Consider the following 21,841-nt stretch of genomic DNA (forward strand, 5'->3'; position numbering starts at 1 on the left):
AGTTCAGGACTGATCCGTCTTGGCTATAGAAGACATAATACAACCGGATCTGTTCATGACGGATGAATGCGGTTGTATTATTGTAACGGAAGCTAATGTGAAAGTAGTCTTAGTTGTGTTCACTTCCTTACGTTAAGAAAATCAAGAAGAACCCAAATATTTTTATGAGATGCATCCTATCTTTATTTTTGGGGATTTTTACTAAAGTAAGGCCCTATGCCTAGTATTACAAAGGTATAAGATGATTATTGCTATATTTGCTATTTTAGGGCTCTTTCACACTTGCGTTGTCCGGATCCGGCGTGTACTTCATTTGCCGGAATTACACGCCGGATCCGGAAAAACGCAAGTGAACTGAAAACATTTGAAGACGGATCCGTCTTCAAAATGCGTTCAGTGTTACTATGGCAGCCAGGACGCTATTAAAGTCCTGGTTGCCATAGTAATAGTGGGGAGCGGGGGAGCAGTATACTTACAGTCCGTGCGGCTCCCAGGGCGCTCCAGAATGACGTCAGAGCACCCCATGCGCATGGATGACGTGATCCATGCGACACGTCATCCATGAGCGTGGGGCGCCCTGACGTCACTCTGGAGCGCCCGGGGAGCCGCACGGACGGTAAGTATACTGCTCCCCCGCTCCCCACTACACTTTACCATGGCTGACAGGACTTTAGCGTCTTGGCAGCCATGGTAACCATTCAGAAAAAGCTAAACGTCGGATCCGGCAATGCACCGAAACGACGTTTAGCTTAAGGCCGGATCCGGATTAATGCCTTTCAATGGGCATTAATTCCGGATCCGGCCTTGCGGCAAGTGTTCAGGATTTTTGGCCGGAGCAAAAAGCGCAGCATGCTGCGGTATTTTCTCCGGCCAAAAAACGTTCCGTTCCTGAACTGAAGGCATCCTGATGCATCCTGAACGGATTTCTCTCTATTCAGAATGCATGGGGATAATCCTGATCAGGATTCTTCCGGCATAGAGCCCCGACGACGGAACTCTATGCCGGAAGAAAAGAACGCAGGTGTGAAAGAGCCCTAAAGTGAACAAGTTTAGTTTTTTCCTTTTGACGTTTCTTTACATTATTTTAAAGTGTGTGTTTTTATACACACGTATACATTTTTATTTTTTACACACATGAGCCATTGCCTAAGGGTGGTACAGTAGATATCCCTAACACATCTTCCTTATGAATGGCTCTTTTGAGCCTTAACATTCCTTTTATACATGCTTATTGGATATGAGTACCTGCAGTTAAAAAGTGTTGCTTTTGGCAAGACCTGGTGAGTAAATGAAGCATAATCTCTCTGATCTCTGTAGTCTAGTCGGTCAACCATGACATTCTCAGTGTCTTTTCTTACTACGCCCAGTCTAAAGTGAGCCAGGTCTCTACAGGGAAGCCAGCATTTGCCATGTGAGCTGAAGCAGATTGGGCTGGTGGAAATACTGACTTGCTTGGGTTCATATGTGGTTCAGGCTAAATCAGCAAATACATGTCAAGGGAATATGTGTTATACAGTATATGCAATATTTAATACATGAACAAAAGTGCAATTCTGTACATTTCTGTATAGTGCATATCCAAAAGATCAAGTAAATAGTTATCAGTGCATAAATTGCGTTGTCTGCTTAGCGTTGGCTGTTCACAATTGTAAAGAACTATTGGCCAATGGCAGGTGGGGACGTTTTCATCCATGTACAGGGATAATCAACAGCGGCGGTGCGGGGACCAGGAGCGGCGCAGGGAGCTTGCAGTGTTTTTCTGTCCGCGATGGGGACGCAACCAAACGGAACGGAATGCATTTTGGTGCGTTTCGTTCAGTTCAGTTTTGTCGTCCCCGTTGACAATGAATGGGGACAAATCTGAAGCATTTTCTTCCGCTATTGAGATCCTATGACGGATCTCAATAGTGGAATTGAAACCGCTAATGTGAAAGTAGCCTAAATTAGGATTTTTGAGTTGTTTAGGAATTAGGAGTAAGGACTACAGATGAAGCCATCCGGGAAGCTCTCTGACAGGTTTCACTGAAAAGGAGAAAAACGAACAAAAAATTAATAAATACCAATTAAAGAAATTATATCTATCCCGAAATAAGTAGAATGCAATAAGAAATAAAATGCCCCCACAAAGTCTCCATAGCCTTTATGTCCTGTAATTTGCAAGGAGCTTCCATGGATTGGACTTGTTTTTCCAGTATATCCCACATATGCTCATTGGGATTAAACTCTGTTAAGTTCCTCAAACCATTCCTAAACAATTTTTACAGGGTTACGGGACATATTGGGTTCACTCATTAACTATAAATTCCTGTGTACCAGGACTCTTTTTGAAATATATTACTGTATGTAAGGAAGCAGGGATGTTATCAGTGCATTTATGTCAGTTGTCTGGTGTGACATAGCAGTTGTGTAAAGTGTTTTTATTTTTTTATTTAAAAAAATCTTCACAGATAAAAAAAATAAAAATAAATAATAATAATAATAATAATTTGGCATAAATCTCACAAGTGTGCATACTATGTTTTGCCTAGGAGCTCTATGAGATTTCCAAGTTAGGAAGAAACAGCACGGCACTCGCCTTAGGACAAATTCACCTTCTTTTATTAGCTTCACAGCTAGGCGGGTTTGTGTGTATCAAGTCATACCCATGATATGTACCCGCTGTGGAGTGAATTTGTCCTAAGGCAAGTGCCGTTTTTTCCTAACTTGTATTGCAGTATCTTCTATTGTGCACTAAGCACCCGTGCGCATTGTGGAACTACAAGTCTCAGGATATCCATTTAGGTGAGCTGTAGTTCTGTTTCTAAGTCTTATGTACACCACTGGCGCTTGCCCATTTTACCTGCTTCCAACCCATCAACTTCAAGAACTGACAGTTCACTTGCTGCCTTTGATATTTGCCGTAATAATGAGATAATTGTTATTCACCTCTCTTGTCAGTGGTGTTAAGTTGCGCATACAGAGTATGGCCAGGCTACAGTAACCACATGCAGAATTACCCTGCTGCATCTGTACTGGCTGTGGCTTTAAGAAGTTGTCCCAGGAAAAACATTCTACATTTTTCAAACCAACCTCGGAATCTAAAAATTTAGTACAGTCACTGAGTTATTCAATAAAAAGTATATGTATATCGCCACCTGCTGTTTATTATTTTCTTATTTCTCTGTTGACCCTAGTTACATTGCTGGGGTGGTCGCACATGCTCAGTTCTAACTTTGAGCTGCCACCAGCCCCATCTACTAGAGTTAGATGCTGTGACAGTTAAAGGGAGAGAACTGCTGTAGGACTGACACACCTCCTGAGAAAGGACACGCCCTGGAGCTGCCTGCTTGAATGAAATCTAGCAGAGCTATTGGACCAGTGAATGGGGTATCTCTGCAGCCATGTGAGGCACAGGGCTGGTTCTAGGTTTGTTAGAAATAGATTTTTAAGTACTATATGATGTCGGATTTTCTTTTTTTTACATTAATCATGACATAACCTTTTTAAGTTGCAAGTAAAGGTTCTGTCTGGCACTGCCGTGACCAAGCTGCACCATGTAAGTGCAGCCTTGGCTGATTGCTGTGTGTTTGTGTGTGTATATTTTCTGTTGCGTATTGGGATTTTTCTTTTCCTTATCTGAGCACTCCTACCTTGTTCTTGGAAGCATCGCTCAGTCATTCCAGTTTTATTTTTTTTGTTTAAAGAAATCTCTTCTATGGCTTTCTTGACGAAATACGATGGAGATTGTGCTGCACAATTTATATGGCAAATGTGCTCTTTTAAAAATGTGCACAGAAAAAGTAATTTGTTAAGAATTTTATTACTGAGCAGCTGTAACCATAAGTTACAAATGGGCTGTTCAGTTCCATTCCTAGAAGACCACAAATATGCGTGACCTTATTTAAATAGATGTGGCTATTCATGATTTTAACTTGCACACAATTAAACCAATTTTTATATGTTTAAGTCTAATATATCTCAGATATTGGGTATGTCATCATTCTCAGGGCATTTGTAACATAAATAATTGTAATATACACATAGAAACCATACTGACACCCAATGTTTAAATACTCACTGGTTCAGAAAATAATTATTATCAATATTACATATACTGCAAAATGTCATGTATTGAATGGTGTAACTCAGCAGAGTATACTGAACGGTGCAAACTGCCCCTCGCTTTGTGTGGTGGTGATGTAGCTCTAGAGCGTTCATTATCTACTACAACTAAACATTTAAAAATGGATTATCCAGACATCTCAGCTGTTGTAAGGATTGGAATGTCCCAACCATATGACAACTAACTGAATTCAGGTTTATTAGAAATGATACCACCATAAAAAGTGTGAAAATATAAAGCAATACAATGTAGAGAAGACACCTACATGTAGATAATGGTAGATTGCAGTGTCTAGAAAGTAACGTCAAGGAGTTCTCTGGGGCTTTACCTAAATTCTTTGGTTCAGCTAACCTGTGTGTAACGGTCACATCCACACACACACAGGGGGAAGGGTAGTGACCACTGCGCTCCACCCTCACCCCTGGCCCTGCCTACTTGCCTCACGAGTCCTGATGACAGGGGACAACTGGACGGCAGTTTCTAACTTAGGATATGTGCAGGGAAGACAGACAAGACAAAATACGGAACATGAACGGACCGGGTCAGAACCAAGAGAGCTACGCAGTACAACGGATTAAGCAAAGAATGGTCAGGAGAAGCCGGGGTCAAATACCAGGAGAGTAGCGAAGTACAAGAGCAGTCCTAAGAGAGTAGTCAGGTGGGAGCCGAGGTCACAATACCAGGATGGATGCGCAGTACAGGAGGAGCAGGCAGAGGATCGTCTGGGAACAGGATCAGGTAAGTATTCAGTAGTCCAACAGATAGCCAGGAACCTAGAAATTAACAGGCAACCTGTGACCAGCAGGCTGCCTGTATTTATAGTGGGGAGTGAGGGTCATGTGACGTGGCCAGCGTCACATGACCAACAGACCAACCGGTCGAGCACCGAGTGATCAGCTCGGTGCTCAAGGCAGACTAGGAGCAGGGAGCCACCCAGCCAGCAAAGCCGCCCTGGGAATGAGGTCAAGCACAGATCCTCATTCCCAAAGCTAAGCAACAGGTCTGCGGGAAATGGGGGACCAAGTGCACCTTCGGAACCCCGTGACACTGTGGAAGGGAGAGAGTTTCAGCAGTACTTAGGCTACTTTCACACTTGCGGCAGAGTGATCCGGCAAAACATATGCCAACTGATGGCATTTGTAAGATTGATCAGGATGAAAAATGCCTGATCAGTCAGAAAAATGCATTGAAATGCCGGATCCATCTTTCCGGTGTCATCCAGCATTTATTTTGTACACCTTTTTTTCAGTCTGCGCAGACCGCAAGGACGGATCCGGCTTTCCGGTATTTTGAATGCCAGATCCGGCACTAATACATTTCTATGGCATTCATGCAAGTCTTCACTATTTTGGGCCGGAGATAAAACCGTAGCATGCTGCGGTTTTATCTTTTGCCTATTCAGTCAAAATGACTGAACTGAAGTCATCCTGAACAGATTGATCTCCATTCAGAATGCATGGGGATTAAACTGATCAATTCTTTTCCGGTATAGAGCCCCTAGGACGGAACTCTATGCCGGAAAAGAAAAACGCAAATGTGAAAGTACCCTAACTAACCCTTCCATTGCGCCTCTGATTCCACAATCTGGACTGTGATCACATGACTGCCTGACAGGTCTCCTGCTTCTTCAGTATAACATATCTGATCACAGCCAAGATTGTGGAATCGGAGGTGCGATGGAAGGGTAAGTACTGCTGAAACGCTCTTTCTTCCACAGATTAGCTGAAACAAAGAATTTAGGTAAAGCCCCAGAGAACTCCTTTAAGTTACTTTCTAGAGACTGCGATCTTCTGTAATCTGTATAAAGGTATATCTTTTGAATTGTACAGTGCATTGTAGTGCTCTTGCTTGTTGCTGATCTCATGTACATCTTTTACTTTTTTTTTTTTATTTGGACTCTCCTGACCCGTGTTCACCATGTAATCAAATCATGTAATTGTTAGAGCTTAGTAAACACCATAAAAGCAAAGTTATAAAAAACAAACAAAAAAACAGGTCAGAATTTATTTATTTTTTTAAAGAAAAGAAAAATGTTTAGGTCTTGGAAGGCGGGGAGGAAAAAAGGTAAATGTGAAAACGAAAATTGGCCTGGTCTGTAAGGGGTAAAATGATTTTAATGCAAACCAGAAAAACCCTGTTATGGACATTGTCTGTGGAACCATTGTACCAAGTAACCAGTTTGACTTTGGGCTATACCTGAGGGCAATCTCCAGGTTTTCATCCTTTAACCCCCTATACAAAAATCTGGCCTTCACTGCAGGAGACCCACCCCGCCGCTACCTCTTGGAATAGTCCTGGTGTAGCTGGCAGCTGACCCACAGAGTTCAGAGACACTGGTGCAAAGCACCAAGGGATCAAGCAAAACTCCTAGTCAGTCAATAGGCAGAGGTTAATGCAGGCAGAGTTTGTGTGATTCCGAGAAACTAATCCGAGGTCATGGTAAGCAGCAAATGGTCAGTACAGTAGACAAGCTGGCAGTGGAGTATAAGAGTCAGTTAACAGAAGCTAGGTACTTGGGCAGACAATCAGAATAGCACACTTTTACTGGTAAAACTAGTAAACTAGGAACCTAAGCTCAGGCACTGCTCCATTGGGGAAGGCACCATAAATACCCAGAAATATCCAGCCATAGGCTGTGTAAGAATTAGGATGTTCGCACACTGGTCTTTTAAGAGCCAGGGAGCATGTGCACACCCTACGGGCGGGACTAAGAAGCACTAGCTGTGGCCTGCAGAACACTGTCGGTGAGACAGAGGAGGGCAGCAATTCCAGGCCGCTAGGCAGGACAAGGAAGGTGAACAAGACGATGCCTGTGCCTGCTGCAGCCTGGTTCCCCTGGGAGCGAAGCCTCTTTAAGGACCAATCTATTTTGAATTTTAAAGGGGTTTTCCTGCCATATATATTAATTAATTATTGTAAGGATAGGTCATCAAGCAGTCCTGCCAATCAGCTGTTTGAAGAGGAGTCATACACTACGCGTTGTCTCCTGTGGAGTGGCGGCGTTGTGTAATTACAAGTACTCGCTCCATTCAAGTGCCACAGGCAGACAGTAATTCATGCACAACGAGCCCTGACCAAGTATTAAGTGCACATACTATACATACTTTTCAGCAGTCCAACATTTCTGTATTAGAGATCATTTTTTTTAATTGGTCTTGTATAATATTCTATTTTTCTGAGACTTTTGGGTTTTCATTAGCTGTAAGCCATAATCATAAACATTAAAAGAAATACACGCTTGAAATAGATCACTATGAATGTAATTAATCTATATAGGTTTTAATTTATTAATTGAATTACTGAAATAAATCAACTTGGTATTCTAATTTATTGAGATACACCTGTATAGTGTATTGCATTTTACTACATTTACACAATAAAAGCTTTTTATGTTGCGCCTTTCTCGAGACATAACTTTTTTTAATTTTATTTTTAGGGTTTGTTTCTTTTGTGGGGCAGGATGTTGTTTTTTTTTTTTTCTGTACTGGACTATGGTTTTTGGGTATGTATATTGATAGATTATTAGAAGTTTTTTTTAGGGGACTGAAAAAAACAGCACATCTACCTTGTTTTATGGGGGGGGGGGGGTTGTTCCATATATTATGAATAATAAGTTAACTTCATTCTGTTGATCCTTATGATTGCTTCAGTACCAAATATGTTTTTTGGTAAAATGTTTATTTTTAAGTAGAAATATTTTATGTTAAAATGTATTAACTTTTTTGTTCCCCTTGGTGACTTGAAGCAGCATTACCCTGTCACGCAACAGAGAAGTTCACCTCTCTGGCATGGACAAATAGAGACTTCTTTGTGGGGAACATGAATTTTTATTTATTTTATTTGGTAGATACATAACTCAATGTAGGATCATGGTATGAATTGTTTTACGTGCAAAACAGTATGAGCAAGGGAAAAAAATCTGAAAAGTTCAAATACATGACACTAACAATAAAAAATGGAGTAAAACCCAAATACTGTGCATTATATTTCTACCATCGCCGGCATCATTTGTTGACCTTTGGCTTACTTGTGTGATTCATGTGCCGTATTTATTATACATACTGTTGGGCCGATTATCAGCACAGAAAACTTTACTATACATTGAACCATCAACTGCAGGTTGCCAATAGAACATGATCCGGGCGTTTTTATTGTGCACCATGCAGTATAACAAACTGGACTTCCAGCCTCTTGCCAAGGGGAAAAATACACAGGTAGATTGTGTAAGCACTTGGGTACTGTAAATACTTTTTATGAGCAAAAGTTTAATTTCCTTTAAATCCCACTTACCAATAAAACTGTTCGTTTTTTGTTTGTTTAAAATATACCTTTGATATATAATACCATTAGCACCATTTGAGTTTGTTTTAAACAGTCCTTGTCTGTGCAATGATATAATAAGCTTGGCACGTTCATTCTGCATAGTTATTCAGTAGCACATCTGTTTGCTCTGAGATTTGGCATATTTTGCCTGGCATAGGCTCACTGTCTCCAGAATATTCATTTAAGCACAGAAATGCAGTTTCTCACACCTATTCGTCCAAGCACCATATCATAAAAAATCCTGCAAACAATAATAAATTACCATAGCTGCTATTTTAGTATATTTGTATGCATTGTGTGTATACACCAATCAGCCATAACAGTAATCATGGTGACGTGCTTAAAAGGGTTCTCCCATGATTAATATAAAAAAACAAAATCGGAGATCATATAGTACATGGCAATCTCATTTTAACAAAGCTAGAACCAGCCCTGTGCCTCATATGGATTCAAAGATATCCCCGTTCTCATTGCTACAATTGCTTTGCTAGATTCTTTTCACAATGGCATCTCATGAGGTGTGTTATTTCTCAGAGGACTTGTCCTTTCTGCTGCAGCTTTCTCCCTATTAAAGCTCAGGGCGTGTGTCCTTCTCTCCCTGCAACTATCACAGCTTCTAACAGAAGATATGGCTGCTGACAGTTGAAGGAATGAACTGAGCATGTGTGTCCACCTCAGCAAGGTGGACAGAGAACTAAGGAAAAAACAAACGTTAGGTGGTGCTATACTGATAAATGTTATGGAATTACAAACGAATTAAGATCCAAGTGTTGGTTTGAAAAATGTAGAGAATCGTCACCTGTCAAGGTGTGAAACATATTAGGCAGCAAGCAAACAGTCAGTTCTTGACTTTGATATGTTAAAAGTAGAAAAATTAGCCAAGAGTTGGGATCTGAGTGACTTTGGGGCAGTTTGTGATGACTACTTTTGGGTTAATACATAGAAAAAGTCCAAAGAAGGACACTTGGTGGACCGAGTTCAAGGCTCATTGATGTGCTTGAGGAACAAAAGCTAGACCATTTGGTCTAAGTGCACAGAAAAGTTAATATAGCACGAATTGCAGAAAATATAATACTGGCTATAATAGAAAGATGTCAGAACACACAGTGCATTTCTGTATGCAGTCTGTTTGCATAAAACCAATGATACAGCTCACTTATAGTGCATTTAGGATGCATCAACCTACAAGAGCTGTACATAAAATGTTGATGATGGCAGGTGAAGGTCCATACCAGATCCTTAAAATTAGAAAATCTTTATTGGGTCATCTTAAAAACAGATAAGAGAGTACATCGGCACTGCCATCACATTGCTGTATGCAGTGTATGTGGCCAGATGGTTTTAGCTTTACGGCTGATCAATGTACATGGTAACACTGGAATAAATACAATTGTTAGGTTCACTGTAAAGGTGTTGTCCAGCAGGGATTTTTATTTTTTCAAAGGGCCGAAAATGGGTTGGAAAAAAAATTAAAAGAAGCAATACTCACATTAGCAATGCCCTGCTAATTGGACCCACTGGTCTCCACTTCCCCTTCTTGACACACAGTTGCCCCACCTCATTCAGTGGTTGGCTGAGTGGATAATTCTTAAAATTTAATGTGTTTCATGGTGGGACCAGAAACTAGAGATCTGGTAAGCATCAGAATGTGAGAAGTGGTGGATTGGTGGAAAATGCTTCTTTAAATTTTTTTTTATCCCACCTCAAGCTATTTGAGAAAAAAAAATTGTAAATAAAATCAGGGTCGGAGTGAGTTAGGGCAACAAACAATCATTACTCATTGCTCGGTAGCTGCTGCTGTTCAGCCACTGCTTCATTCCTTGCTCTTGTCCACTATCTGTTTTTTGTCTCAACGTGCAAATAGCTTACTTTGCCCTCTCAGCCAATTACTGGCTTAGGCGGGTCACCACTGAGGCCAGTGATTTGCTGAGCCAGCAGTCTAAGTCATTCTCATGCGTGTGGAGCCGAAAAACAGGAAGTGGAGAGAATCGGGGACCACAGCGGCTGTCGGACAGCAGTGAAAAACTGTTAAACCTGTTTAATAAACTCCTACTTGTAACACATACTTGGTGTACATATGATTGAGCTAATATAAGTAGTTAAAGTGACACACAATATCTGATATCTGTAGCTGCATTTCTTCCTAAATGTGCACACGGGAGAGATTCAGCGTTAACTAGGGACGTCCAGTAGGAGTAGTATTAGAGGGACGCTTTTGTTGCTGATTGGCAGAATCTTGAAAATTGCTCTGAGCTGCACACCTTATACGCTTGTCTGTCCTTAACCATTCAATAAGATGCAAAGAAACAAACCATTCTCTGAAGTGTTCCATTATTCATCTGCTTGGAAAAAAATCTATATTTTACAGGACTTTGTCAGCTGCTTTATTTACAGTCAAAAAGTGTATTCCTACTTGTTCTTCTGTCTAAAGCTAGGGTGGTCTTAGATGTCTGTCTTCCATACCAGTGTTTCCCTTTGTATAACCTTTTGCATTTTATGTTTATAAACTGACATTCCAATTGATTTTCCTTGGCCTTCTGCCTAGAGTGAATATTGAAGCAGCGAATTAGGAATGCTTAAGAAGTTTTAGAGAGAAAAGACGTGAAAGTGGAGCTTGCGACTCTGGCAATTGAAGCTTCTTAGCTTACTCAAATGATGAACGAGATGCCATGGTTATTGAAAGGGGGGGTGGGAGGCTTCAGAAGAGGATTGAGGAGTAAAAGAAATTACTGTGAGGTGGAGAACTAATGGTGTCCTGCCAAACTCTTTGGCGGGCCAATTCTAACAATATCTTTTATCTTTATTTCAGGGGCAAACTTTGTAACCCGAAAAATTAGCCGTTCAGTAGCTAAGATTCACCTCGGACAGATGGAGTGTTTCAGCCTTGGAAATCTGGATGCCAAGAGAGATTGGGGTCATGCCAAGGACTACGTTGAGGTAGGATACAGGCCAGAATCCCTTCATAAAACAGTGATTTTTTTGCTAGGCTGAAATTTTTAATGCACCATTGCTAAATAAAACTGTCTGACCTAAGGGGGGTATCTTTTTTGTCAGTGGTGGAAAACTCTCTCAGCTGTCCTCTCAATTTCATTCAAGACATTTCACTAGAAATTACTTCTATATTGACTTGTACATAAATTGACTTGTGAATAAATTAGCCGTGGGGCGGTGCTGGGCTCCAACGGCCGGAGGGACAGTCCCTTGGGCTCCTTATTGAGGTAATTAGCATATTAATAAAAGCGATTTTATAGACAAATTACAAGACCTAGGGCAGTAATACTAGTATATTTTAATATAAATCGTGGCGAGTGATGTGATGTTAATAGCTCAGTAAGTGAAATCCAGGTGACAGTGTCCCTTTAAGTAGAGGTCAGTTTTATTTTATAGCGGTTTCCTGAGTTCCACTTGAGAGGAAATTTATGATACAATCCAGCAATTAGTCTTTTCATATTTCACAATCATTGTTAATTCAAGGAAGGCAACCCACTGATTTACATGAAAGTAGGAAGGAAGCAGCAAGTTCTCCACCTTCTGCAATGTGAAGTAATGTATTGAAGTGTAAAATTGTAGAAATAAAATATACTACTAATGGTGTATCACCGATTACTTTTCGAAGATTTTTGTAATGACTTTTGAGGCACAATGAAAATCTTGTGTCTGAATGTGTTATTTTGCTGAGTACACCAGAAAGGTAATTTTATCTCTGAACTAAAGCTTAACATCTAAAATATTTTCTTGTACAATATGTATCTTTTTTGCCAAGCTTTGTTGTTCGAACTGCATAGGTGAAGTGCCTATATATAGTACCACATGTGCCGACTGCAGCCAATCACTGGCCTGGTGGGCTTGTGCCAATATGCCACTGAGGCCAGTGATTGGCTACAGCAGTCACATGTGGTATATGGGCATGTTATTGCTGCACCCTTCAAATTACATCATGGTGGTGTCGCAGGAATGGAAGGGGTTCAGGGCAGAAGTTATCGTTTTTTGTTCTTTTAACAGTGTCTCTACAGTTTGTAAGACGTTAAAAAAATCTGAGTTTTATTATAAACATATTTTCCTTGATTTTAATGGTTTAATGGTATTTTTTCCTATTTTTTTTGTGTAACATTCCGTTAAATTGTGCAATATTCCAATTTTCACACTGAACACTAGAACAGTCGCAATACGCTGATCCCTCCCGTTTTCTGCAGCTCACTTGTCAGCTTTTCTCTGTATACTGGCACAGAATGAGATGCATCATCTCGTTATCATTAGTAGGGTCAGCAAGTTAATTATACTCTTGTTGTACTGCTGGAAGCCTAGATAAGGTTGGACAGTAGTAACACTATACACTATGCACATAGATAAAGCTCTGTATGCATGTCCCTTTTTGGGGGGGAGAGGGGTGTACTCCGTCACTTCCTGGAGACTGTAATATTTCTCTGTCAGTTGATTCCCATTTATTTAATCTGCTGCAAAGCACAAACCCTGTTGCACTGAATATATAGGAAAACCAGGAACGAAGTCCATGCCTCCAATATGGCCTCCCCCACGGAAGGTGACATGAATTCAAATAGTTACAACATTTAAATAAGGCTAAATGCATAAGTTATCATCTATGTGCTCACATCTAATTAATGAAACTACAATTAAATACAAAACACTTTCCAATTAAGATTTTCTTCATTGTAATTTAGGTCTTGAGAAAAGAGATACTCAAGGTTATTGTTGGTAAAAATATGGTAAATCTGCTTTCAAACTTTTTGCTTTGCATATTGAAAACGGCTAGCTACAAAAAAATATCATCTGAAATACATTATTACATAAGATGTACTAAGGATGTAAACGCTATTGCAAATGGTCCTAGAATATGTTGTAGAACTGCTTCTATCAGGGGCATAACTGGAAAAGGCTTGTACCCATAGAACATTTTTGAATGGGCCCCCCTGTGGCTAGTCAGGACCACCCACGCTGGTCATAGAACCCCACCCACTCTGTAGTTATGCCCCTTTAGTGCCCACATACAGTAGAATGCCCCCTTAGTGCCTCTGAAGAGTAGTTATGCCCAATTAGTGCTCCTGCTTAGTGCTCCCGCCTTAGATTAGTGAAGCAGCCCCTGTGGTGGGAATAAAATAAAATAGAATTATAGCCCCATTCCCTCAATGAATGGAGCACATCCTGCTCTCCTCAACAAGCGTGATGAAGTGACATCAGGTGAGCATAGAGGCCGGGGAATGATCCTTGGTCCATGTGCTCTTCAACTCAGCAGGTGCAGTGCTGTCACTGCATCGCGCCTGCTGGGGAATAAGGCCTCACCTGGGCACACACTTAGTAATCATTATTACTGTGTGTGTTTGCTGGCAGGGGTAGGAGTGCACCTAGCCTTTCTGCTGTCGGAGGTGAAAATTGAAAGTTCCATCCAACCCTTCAACCCCCCAGTCCCACTGTTAAAGACATATATGGATGGACATTACATGGAAAATACAGCATACCTCTTGCATTCAGCGGATGCAGATGTTCATGAACACATCATTGCGCCACCTGAGACTCTGTGCAGGAAGTCGCGTTGATGTCACCTCAACCCCATGCGCTGCTTCACTGCCTCATAGGCTTCAGGCCTAGTGGCCTGTAGTGTGTGAGGCAGAACAGTGGGGACAGAAGACATAGGCTTCTGTGCCCCACCTTAAACTACCACCCATTCGGAGGCGTGTTGTGGGATGCGGCCCTGGGCAGGGGAGGCCCAGGCCTTGCTGACCAACCTCCCTACCTCTGCAGGCTCCGTAGCATCTGCTACTGTGACCATGGTGGTAGTTCCAACTCTGGCTTCTATGGAAAACTACAGTTGCGTTATAACATTTAAAAAAAAAAAAATTTAATGCAGTTTCCCTAACTAAGTGGAAAAATACACCTCATTAACATTTGTGCAACATCTTCTGTGCATAAATACAGCTTAAAAACAGTTGCAAAATGCCAACCTGTAGGCCATATAGACCTGATATATGTCCACTAAGTACCACATAAATGTGTATGCATCAACAATAGACATTGAAGTTCTGTGGTGGATGTGGTAAACTGGAATACATAATTGTCTCAGGCAGTCACAGAATCTCATGTCTCTGAATGGAAGACCTTTCTGTGATGACTACCATGTGATGACTACCATCAAGGGACAGGTAGGGTTTCAATGATTCCACCTGTAACTGATTGTATCATGTAGACGATCATCCTCCTCTTTCTGCTGTTACTAATTTATTTAATATGTGATGGGAATCATTCCTACTACATACGTTAGTGTGGACATCTTATGGTCATTATAGCATTTATTCTTCTTAAATAAAGCAATGCAGCCGTTTTTTCTAGGGATGACAGGTTTTCTTTTTACCTTGTCAACTTTTTATAACATAGAGAAAAAGTTATTACATCATGCAGGCAAGTCTCTGTAGGAGATATATTGTCTCTGGTCACCTGCCCACAATCCTCCCTTGCTGAGAAGATGAAGAAGCATCAGTTGGTTGAGACTTAGGTGGTGATTGACGTGGCAGATCTGTGGAACTGATGAGATTATCTTATCATTACCATGGAGGTCATGCAGAGATTTTCAGTGATTATGCAGCTTGATAGATTGAGTTATTCGTAGAAGTGAAAAGTGTCCTGCATTCATCAAATTCTTTACACATTGGATTGCTAAAATGTTCCTCTCACCTAGTGAAGAGTTAAATGAACTCATCAGCTTGATGAGCAGGATGTATGAAACAGCCACCTGTTGTGGTTAGAGATCTTTTTGAATGTTTTACCCAGATTTGTTAAACTGAGGGTTTATGCACAGAAGTGCATTACAGCTTCTGTGTAAAAGTTTTATAGGGATCTTCTGAACCTATTTTCTTGTGTTGGACCCACCTACAACATTGGGGCTACTTTTAGCTTTTTTTCCAGGTCTACTTTAAGTTCCCAGTCCGCTGCCTTCAGATAGGAGAGCATAAAACTGGTGACATATTCCCTTTAAGGGTGCAGAAAGCTAATTGTTAGAAGTAGCAAGTGCAAAAAGAACATTAGAGAGAACAGTGGGCAAAAGATGATTTTCGAAATCCTTGTTGAGAATGACAAGAAGCACACAACACCTGATGCAATACTTCTCCAAAAGAAATGATTCCATCTTCATACTGTGTTCTGTGTTTTTAGTTGTAGTATTCACTTACAAAACATATGTTCCTAGGATGTGATTTTGCATTTAGGCTACTGTCTATCTGTCTGTATCCCTCAAAAACAGTTCTGTGCCCTTAACAGCTCACTCAACAATCATCTCTTGACTGTCTCCAAGTGATAGCAGTTACACAGCGTGGCTGGAAGTCCAGGTGTCTTTGTCCTATGATGGACACATGAAAATGCCATTCACTTTGCAGAAAGGATGGACTTTCAGGAATCCCCCCTGGACAGAACCGCTCACACGTTGACTAATTTTTGATTATGTCTTTCATTGCCACACATGTTTTCATTGCATCTTTAAGCTGTGAAAATAAACAGTCGGCAGCTGTTCAAGTGCTCCCTTCTTCTCCTAGTTCTAGGAGTCATATCCCAGTTAATCACTCTGTGAAACCTTAGACAGACATAATCACTGTAGTAATAAACCCATTGGTAAATAGATATCCCCACCCCCACTAATGGTTTGAGGACTATGAGCACTAGTAAGATGTGATTTATTGACCCTGTTCGTTACATTACATACTATATTTATCCCTTCATGTTATGTCATTTTATGCCATTTTTATTCTCCTATTTGTTAAGATCCCCATACATATTAGTGTATTGTCAACCGAACCTCCTAAGTACGGCGGGTTTTAATAAGACTATAATGTGTATTGGGGAGCTCCTGACTCTCCCCCAACAGATGATGTTGGGGAAGAGAAGGATTGGGCAAAATGTATATTTTTGTCTAGTCCTTTTGTTCTCATGGAAGATAAGCAACCGCCATAAGTGTCTGGCAGTGGCTTTTTCTGCTCTACCCATGGAATGCACGTACATGTTCGGCTGGTCCAACATCCTGCATTTCCACCAATCAGCGGTTCCTTGCATCCTCTGGCCTTAGAATTTGCACTTTAAATGGAGGTGGAAGCGCATACCTGTTTAATGTTTGGTGGCAGTGCTGGGTGAAGGCCCCTTTACATTGCCTGAGCACTGGCCATATAATTGCTAACAAACGTTTGTAGGAACGCTCATGAACCATGATCTGCTGGTTTGCAGTTGCTGCCGATTACCCAATGAACGAGCGAATGATGCTATGTCTGCAAACAATGATTCTGAACATGGACGAGTGATTGCATTAGGGTTCGCTGCTCCCCATGGAGGAGATCACTTCCTTCCTGAAAAATGTCTGCTTAATTGTGTAGTGTAAAGGGGTCTTTACTATAGCTCTTATTGAAGAAAATCAGAGCTGAGCTGCAGTAACCTAGTATGGCTACTACACTTTGAACTGAGCTATGGTGTCGGTTCCATTGAAAGTGCTAGTTCTGGAACCTTAAGGGAACAACTGATCTTGGGGGTGCAGGATGTTGGGCCCCCATCAGTCGGATATTGATGACCTATCTTTAAGATAGGTCATCAATATCAGGAGCTTGGAAAACCCCTTTAAAGTATGTAATGTTTGGTACTAAAAGAAATACCAACTTCTACAGACTTCTCTGTCATCTTCTATAATACACTTTACGTGTATATACTGCAGTAACAAAGGCAAATACAGTATCTTTAATTGCTAGCACTCCTCTATAAAATCTTACCAGTTGACTATTGTGTGACAATCTCAGAACCTGTTGAAATGTTTGAAAAAAGCTTAACCATATGGTTACATTTCCTGTCCATGAGTAAGTCAATGTGACTGATCTAATGGCCACCCCTTTAGCATGAGGGTGTACTTGTAACATTGGTGGTCTTTCAAATTTACGGGGGTTGATTAGAAATGTTAATTCGTGTCATGATTTCTTTCAAGCTTATGGCTTCCAGATTCCATAACACTGCTCTTTAAAGGAATCTGACTTATTATGTAATTATCTTCATTGTTCTTTGTTTTTTTTATATTTTTTTTACTTCATTCAAGAGAGTGAACTTTATTGGGCCACAATATTCTCCAGAAAATTATGTATGGAAGTAATTTATTCACTTATTTATGTAGTTCACTTTTGGTGATCTACAATATAGTCCTAAATTACATTTGACAGGCCTGATGTGAGGTCAGTAATAGATAACTTTGGCCATGTGGCCAGTCACACGGCCTCTTTTAACTATTCTGATCTTGAATAGGGCGTTAATAAAGGTGGGTTAGAAAATGTAATTTATTTTAGCATAGAAAATATCTACTAATTGGAAAGGTTCAAAGAGAATATGCTTATCACAAAGTGTCTCCTGCTGAGAGCCCCAACAATCAGCTGTAATCTGTTGTTAAATGGGTTGATTTCCTTTCAGGACCATCACAGATTTTCTTTTTATCTTTACACAGTCATTATTCATATCAGTGGGTTGTCTATGAAAGTCCTCCAGAGCAGGAGACACTCTTTGTAACCACACTCCTTTTTGGCCAAGAGATGGGAATCCTGAACATTGGACATTCCTCTATTAACTCTGAACTCCTGAAAGTGCTATATGAAAATGAATTTTGTAAAGTGGACAACCCATTAATTAACAGTTAATACCTTGGTTCCCGTTCATTTATTTTGCAGTACATCTGATACATAACTGTAGTAAAAAGGGTTATCCAACTTTTAGTAAGAAACTACATGACACTTTGGAATGGGCTAAAATAAAAAAGAAATGCTTCACTACTCACCTAATAGATTTACTAGCTCTGCTCCAGTTCTTCCCCCAGGCTTTCTTTCTCCAACTGTAGCATTGCCATCACATTGACAAGACATGATTGCTGTGGACAAGCAATGGCCTCAAAGGTACATATTGTCGAGGTGACCTCAGCATTGCAGCCAAACGAAGCCCGGTGGGTAGCACCAGAATGGTAGTGCTGGATCTACTAGGTTGGTAGGGATGCATTTGCTATCCCATTTTTCAGCATTGTCCAGTTTCTTTCTGAAACTGAACAACCCTTTTGACTCTAAAACTGCCTATTTACATACCATAGCTGTTAACCAAACGCTCAGCTGAGTGTGAATGTGTTTGGAATGGGGAGAAGAGAATAAGCTGCTGCCAGACACATTGGGACACCCCATACACATAGGATTAGTCGACCGATGTGGGTTTGTCCGAATTTCTTCTAATATGTATGGGCATCTTAAGACTTAGCTCTGATTTATTAGCATGCGACATATTGAAGTTTGTCTTCACGTTTGCCTACTTTTGTAAGGTTAACGTTCTGAGCAATTTAGCAAAGGCAAATTATCAAATTCTGAATTAATTTCTCCTGCTACGCCTAAGGCAGATCAGAAGTGTGGAGAACTTAAGACAATTTTTTGGGAATTTTCAAATGTCCCAGTGGTAACGTACTCCATAGGTATGCCACAAAACAGCTGGTTTTCTGAAATTGACTTAGTAGGAGCAAAAAATAGCATTGGCCTGTCACAGACTACTGATAGATGTGTCTTACAAATAAACACGAAGACAAAGCCAGTTTGATAAATCAGGGCCTAAATGTCGACCATGAGTTGTCCTAAAATTATAAGATGATGGCAAACTAACCTTGATGTTTCTCTATGAAAAAAAAGTCACATCTTTTAGTCAAGGTCCTACTATGACATTGACTTCACTTGCTAACGATACTAATATTTAAACTTACGTTTAATAAATTAGTCTGATTTGGGCTATATTTTCTTTAGTAGTTTCTGTGATGGCCATTTGTTGACCTTGTGCTTGACATGTATATAGCCTGTATTTCATTTGGTAAAGTAAGCAGCTTTTTTTGCCATTAAAAGATCTCCCTATGTAGGAATTAATCTTAATCCACAGTGGGTACTCATTTACGACCAGTATCACACAGCTAGCTAGTATGCCCCCTGACCTCCAAGGTCCACTGCTTGCAAATTGACATGGCTGGTGTTTGACCTTCTCTGCATGAGCTGGTTATTGTAATACACACACTGTGTTCTTGGGTGGTGTGCATGGAGATCAAGTGACGTCTTGTGTATCGGAGTATGTGGTACAGCAAAGACACACATGTATCCTCTTGTGGCTTGTATAATTTTATTAAGGTAGAACAATGGAGCAAATTAATGCAAATTATTGTAGCGTTAAATTCTTAATAGAGGCTCACAAATGGGCTATACCAATTGGGTATGCGCTGAACTCTCATGTATTTAATCACACATAATGTCGGTGCTAAAACTAAAAATAACAAATCTTTATTAATGTATCAGTCTTATAAATAATGGGCAAGGAACATTAATCCAAAACTATCCTAAAAATTTGGTCTGATAAGTTTGATTCAACTGATATCAGTAATCCCCCCGTGGTCAGAGCCACAGAGGCAAGCACATAACTGCCGCAGTGGCTGAGGCTAAATAGCCACAGGAGATATTAGAGCAGATTCAGACCACATGCCCCTCTCATTTGGGCACTGTAGTATCCATCTGCTAATAATGCAGTACTATGTGACGGAGGTATGGGGTGTAAATCAATTTTGTTAGAAAAAAAATTAATGTATTCTCAATAGACTCTAAGGAAACTTCTTGATTTAGGCTGGCTCCTGACTGTGTATTTTTGGGTGCAATTTTTAAACCCAAAAGCAGGATCCTAAAAAGAGAAGTCTAAAATGTAACTCTCTGCTTCTTTTGAGTATTTTGTATGGTCTGAGATAAAATAGGTCACATTATAGTATACTGTATATCTTCAGATATGTGATCCTTTCTTCTTCTGGGACTGGATTTAAAGAGTATGTATCATCACAAATAACCTGTTTAATATAAAAGCTACCAATCGAATTATGTGTTCTCTGCAGTTCCAGCTTCTGAGACCTCGGACAAACAGCTGATATTGCAAGGGAAAAACTGCCCATTTCTTCTGCATCATCATCCATTGATTTATTATGGTGACCCGTGCCCAGTTGATTAGTAGTGGCTCATTGCTCTAGCTCATAGAGGGGAGTCCTAGGTGGCAAACCCTTCTTTGTGCCATCCATACTTCCTTATAGGACAACCCCTGTTTGATCAAGGTCTGCTTTTTTTTTCTCAATATTCACTACTTTCCCTTTCTGTATTACCACATCAGGCATAGGGCTTGTATCACACAAGACTAATACGGGTACATTTCTGCACCCTTATTAAGACTGCAAATCACAGCCCAGCCATGAGTCTAATGAATTGTATCTATGATGCTGTTAAGGCTGGGACTTATGCCCAAAATACGAGCGCAGACACGTGACCAATTTCCGATTTTTATGAAACTGGTGATACGCTGTAAAGATCATGTTATATGATTTTACACTAGGTTTGTTTTTACTTATTTGTTGCTCTGATATAACTTTTTTGTATTGGGGTCTACCGGAGTGATGTATATTTGCAGTATATTGGGTTTACTTATTATATCTTACCTGTACCAAATACTAAGCTGTGACTATGAGACACGAAGATCTCAAGATAGTTAAGAACACACAAAGTTAAAACATTTTGTGTTCTGAAATGCTAACATAAAAAGGAACTTAGTACAAAGTATTTGCTCTGCTGAAACAGAAATACAGGTTTTTATTCTGTGATTATTTCGTTCCATCGTAAAATAATAAATTATAGGGTGACAAATGGTCAAAGAAAAAAAAATGAATTTATCAACTTCTTACAAGCCCCATGCTTGACTGGCTGACAAGCCTCCTTTAGCAGACATTGGCCTCTCCCTGTGGGGTTTTTCAGACTGCTTTCTTTCCTTCTGCTTCTTGTCTCTTTCCTCGAAATGGCTTTTATTTTTCACAGGTAAAGGGAGAACGGCTACAGAGGAAACTTCATGCCAAGTGACGAATGGACAGTTCTTCCTGTGTCTATGTCTACTTCTCCACATTGTAGAACATATAGACACAGAATAGAGGGGAATGCTTCATACATACACCATTGTATTTTTCTATGGAGAAAGATAAACTGCAGTTCAGATACCTTTTAAAAAGGGTATCTGGATAGGTCATCAGTATCTGATCGTTAGGGGCCCGACACTTGGGATCCCCGCCGATTAGCTGTTTGAGAAGGCAGCAGTGCTCATGTGAGCGCCACTGGCTTCTCCTGGCTTAACAAGCACAGCGCCGTACGTTGTACAACGGCTGTGCTTGGTATCACAGCTCAGCCCCATTACCTTCAGTGGTGCTGAGCCGCGCCTAGGCCATGTGACTGATGAAAGTGTCATCACTGGCCTAGAAAAAGCTATGAGAAGTCCTTCTCAAACATCTGATTGGCGGTTTATGGACCCCCACCAACCAGAGGTAGGTCATCCGTATTAAAATCTCAAAAAAAACCTATAATGTTGCAT

The 21,841-nt window shown here is 40.5% G+C and overlaps 1 protein-coding gene across 2 annotated transcripts in view; it reads left to right on the forward strand.

The window, feature by feature from the left end:
* Nucleotides 1–21,841, forward strand: part of GMDS (GDP-mannose 4,6-dehydratase) — a 543,088-nt gene that overhangs the window by 231,349 nt on the left and 289,898 nt on the right. For both annotated transcript variants that reach the window (XM_040432856.1, XM_040432857.1), the window contains exon 8: nt 11,235–11,362. In XM_040432856.1, coding sequence (XP_040288790.1) covers nt 11,235–11,362 — 128 coding nt within the window. The remainder of the gene's footprint in view (nt 1–11,234; nt 11,363–21,841) is intronic.

The sequence above is a fragment of the Bufo bufo genome, chromosome 5 (assembly GCF_905171765.1).
Source record: "Bufo bufo chromosome 5, aBufBuf1.1, whole genome shotgun sequence".
NCBI lineage: Eukaryota > Metazoa > Chordata > Amphibia > Anura > Bufonidae > Bufo > Bufo bufo.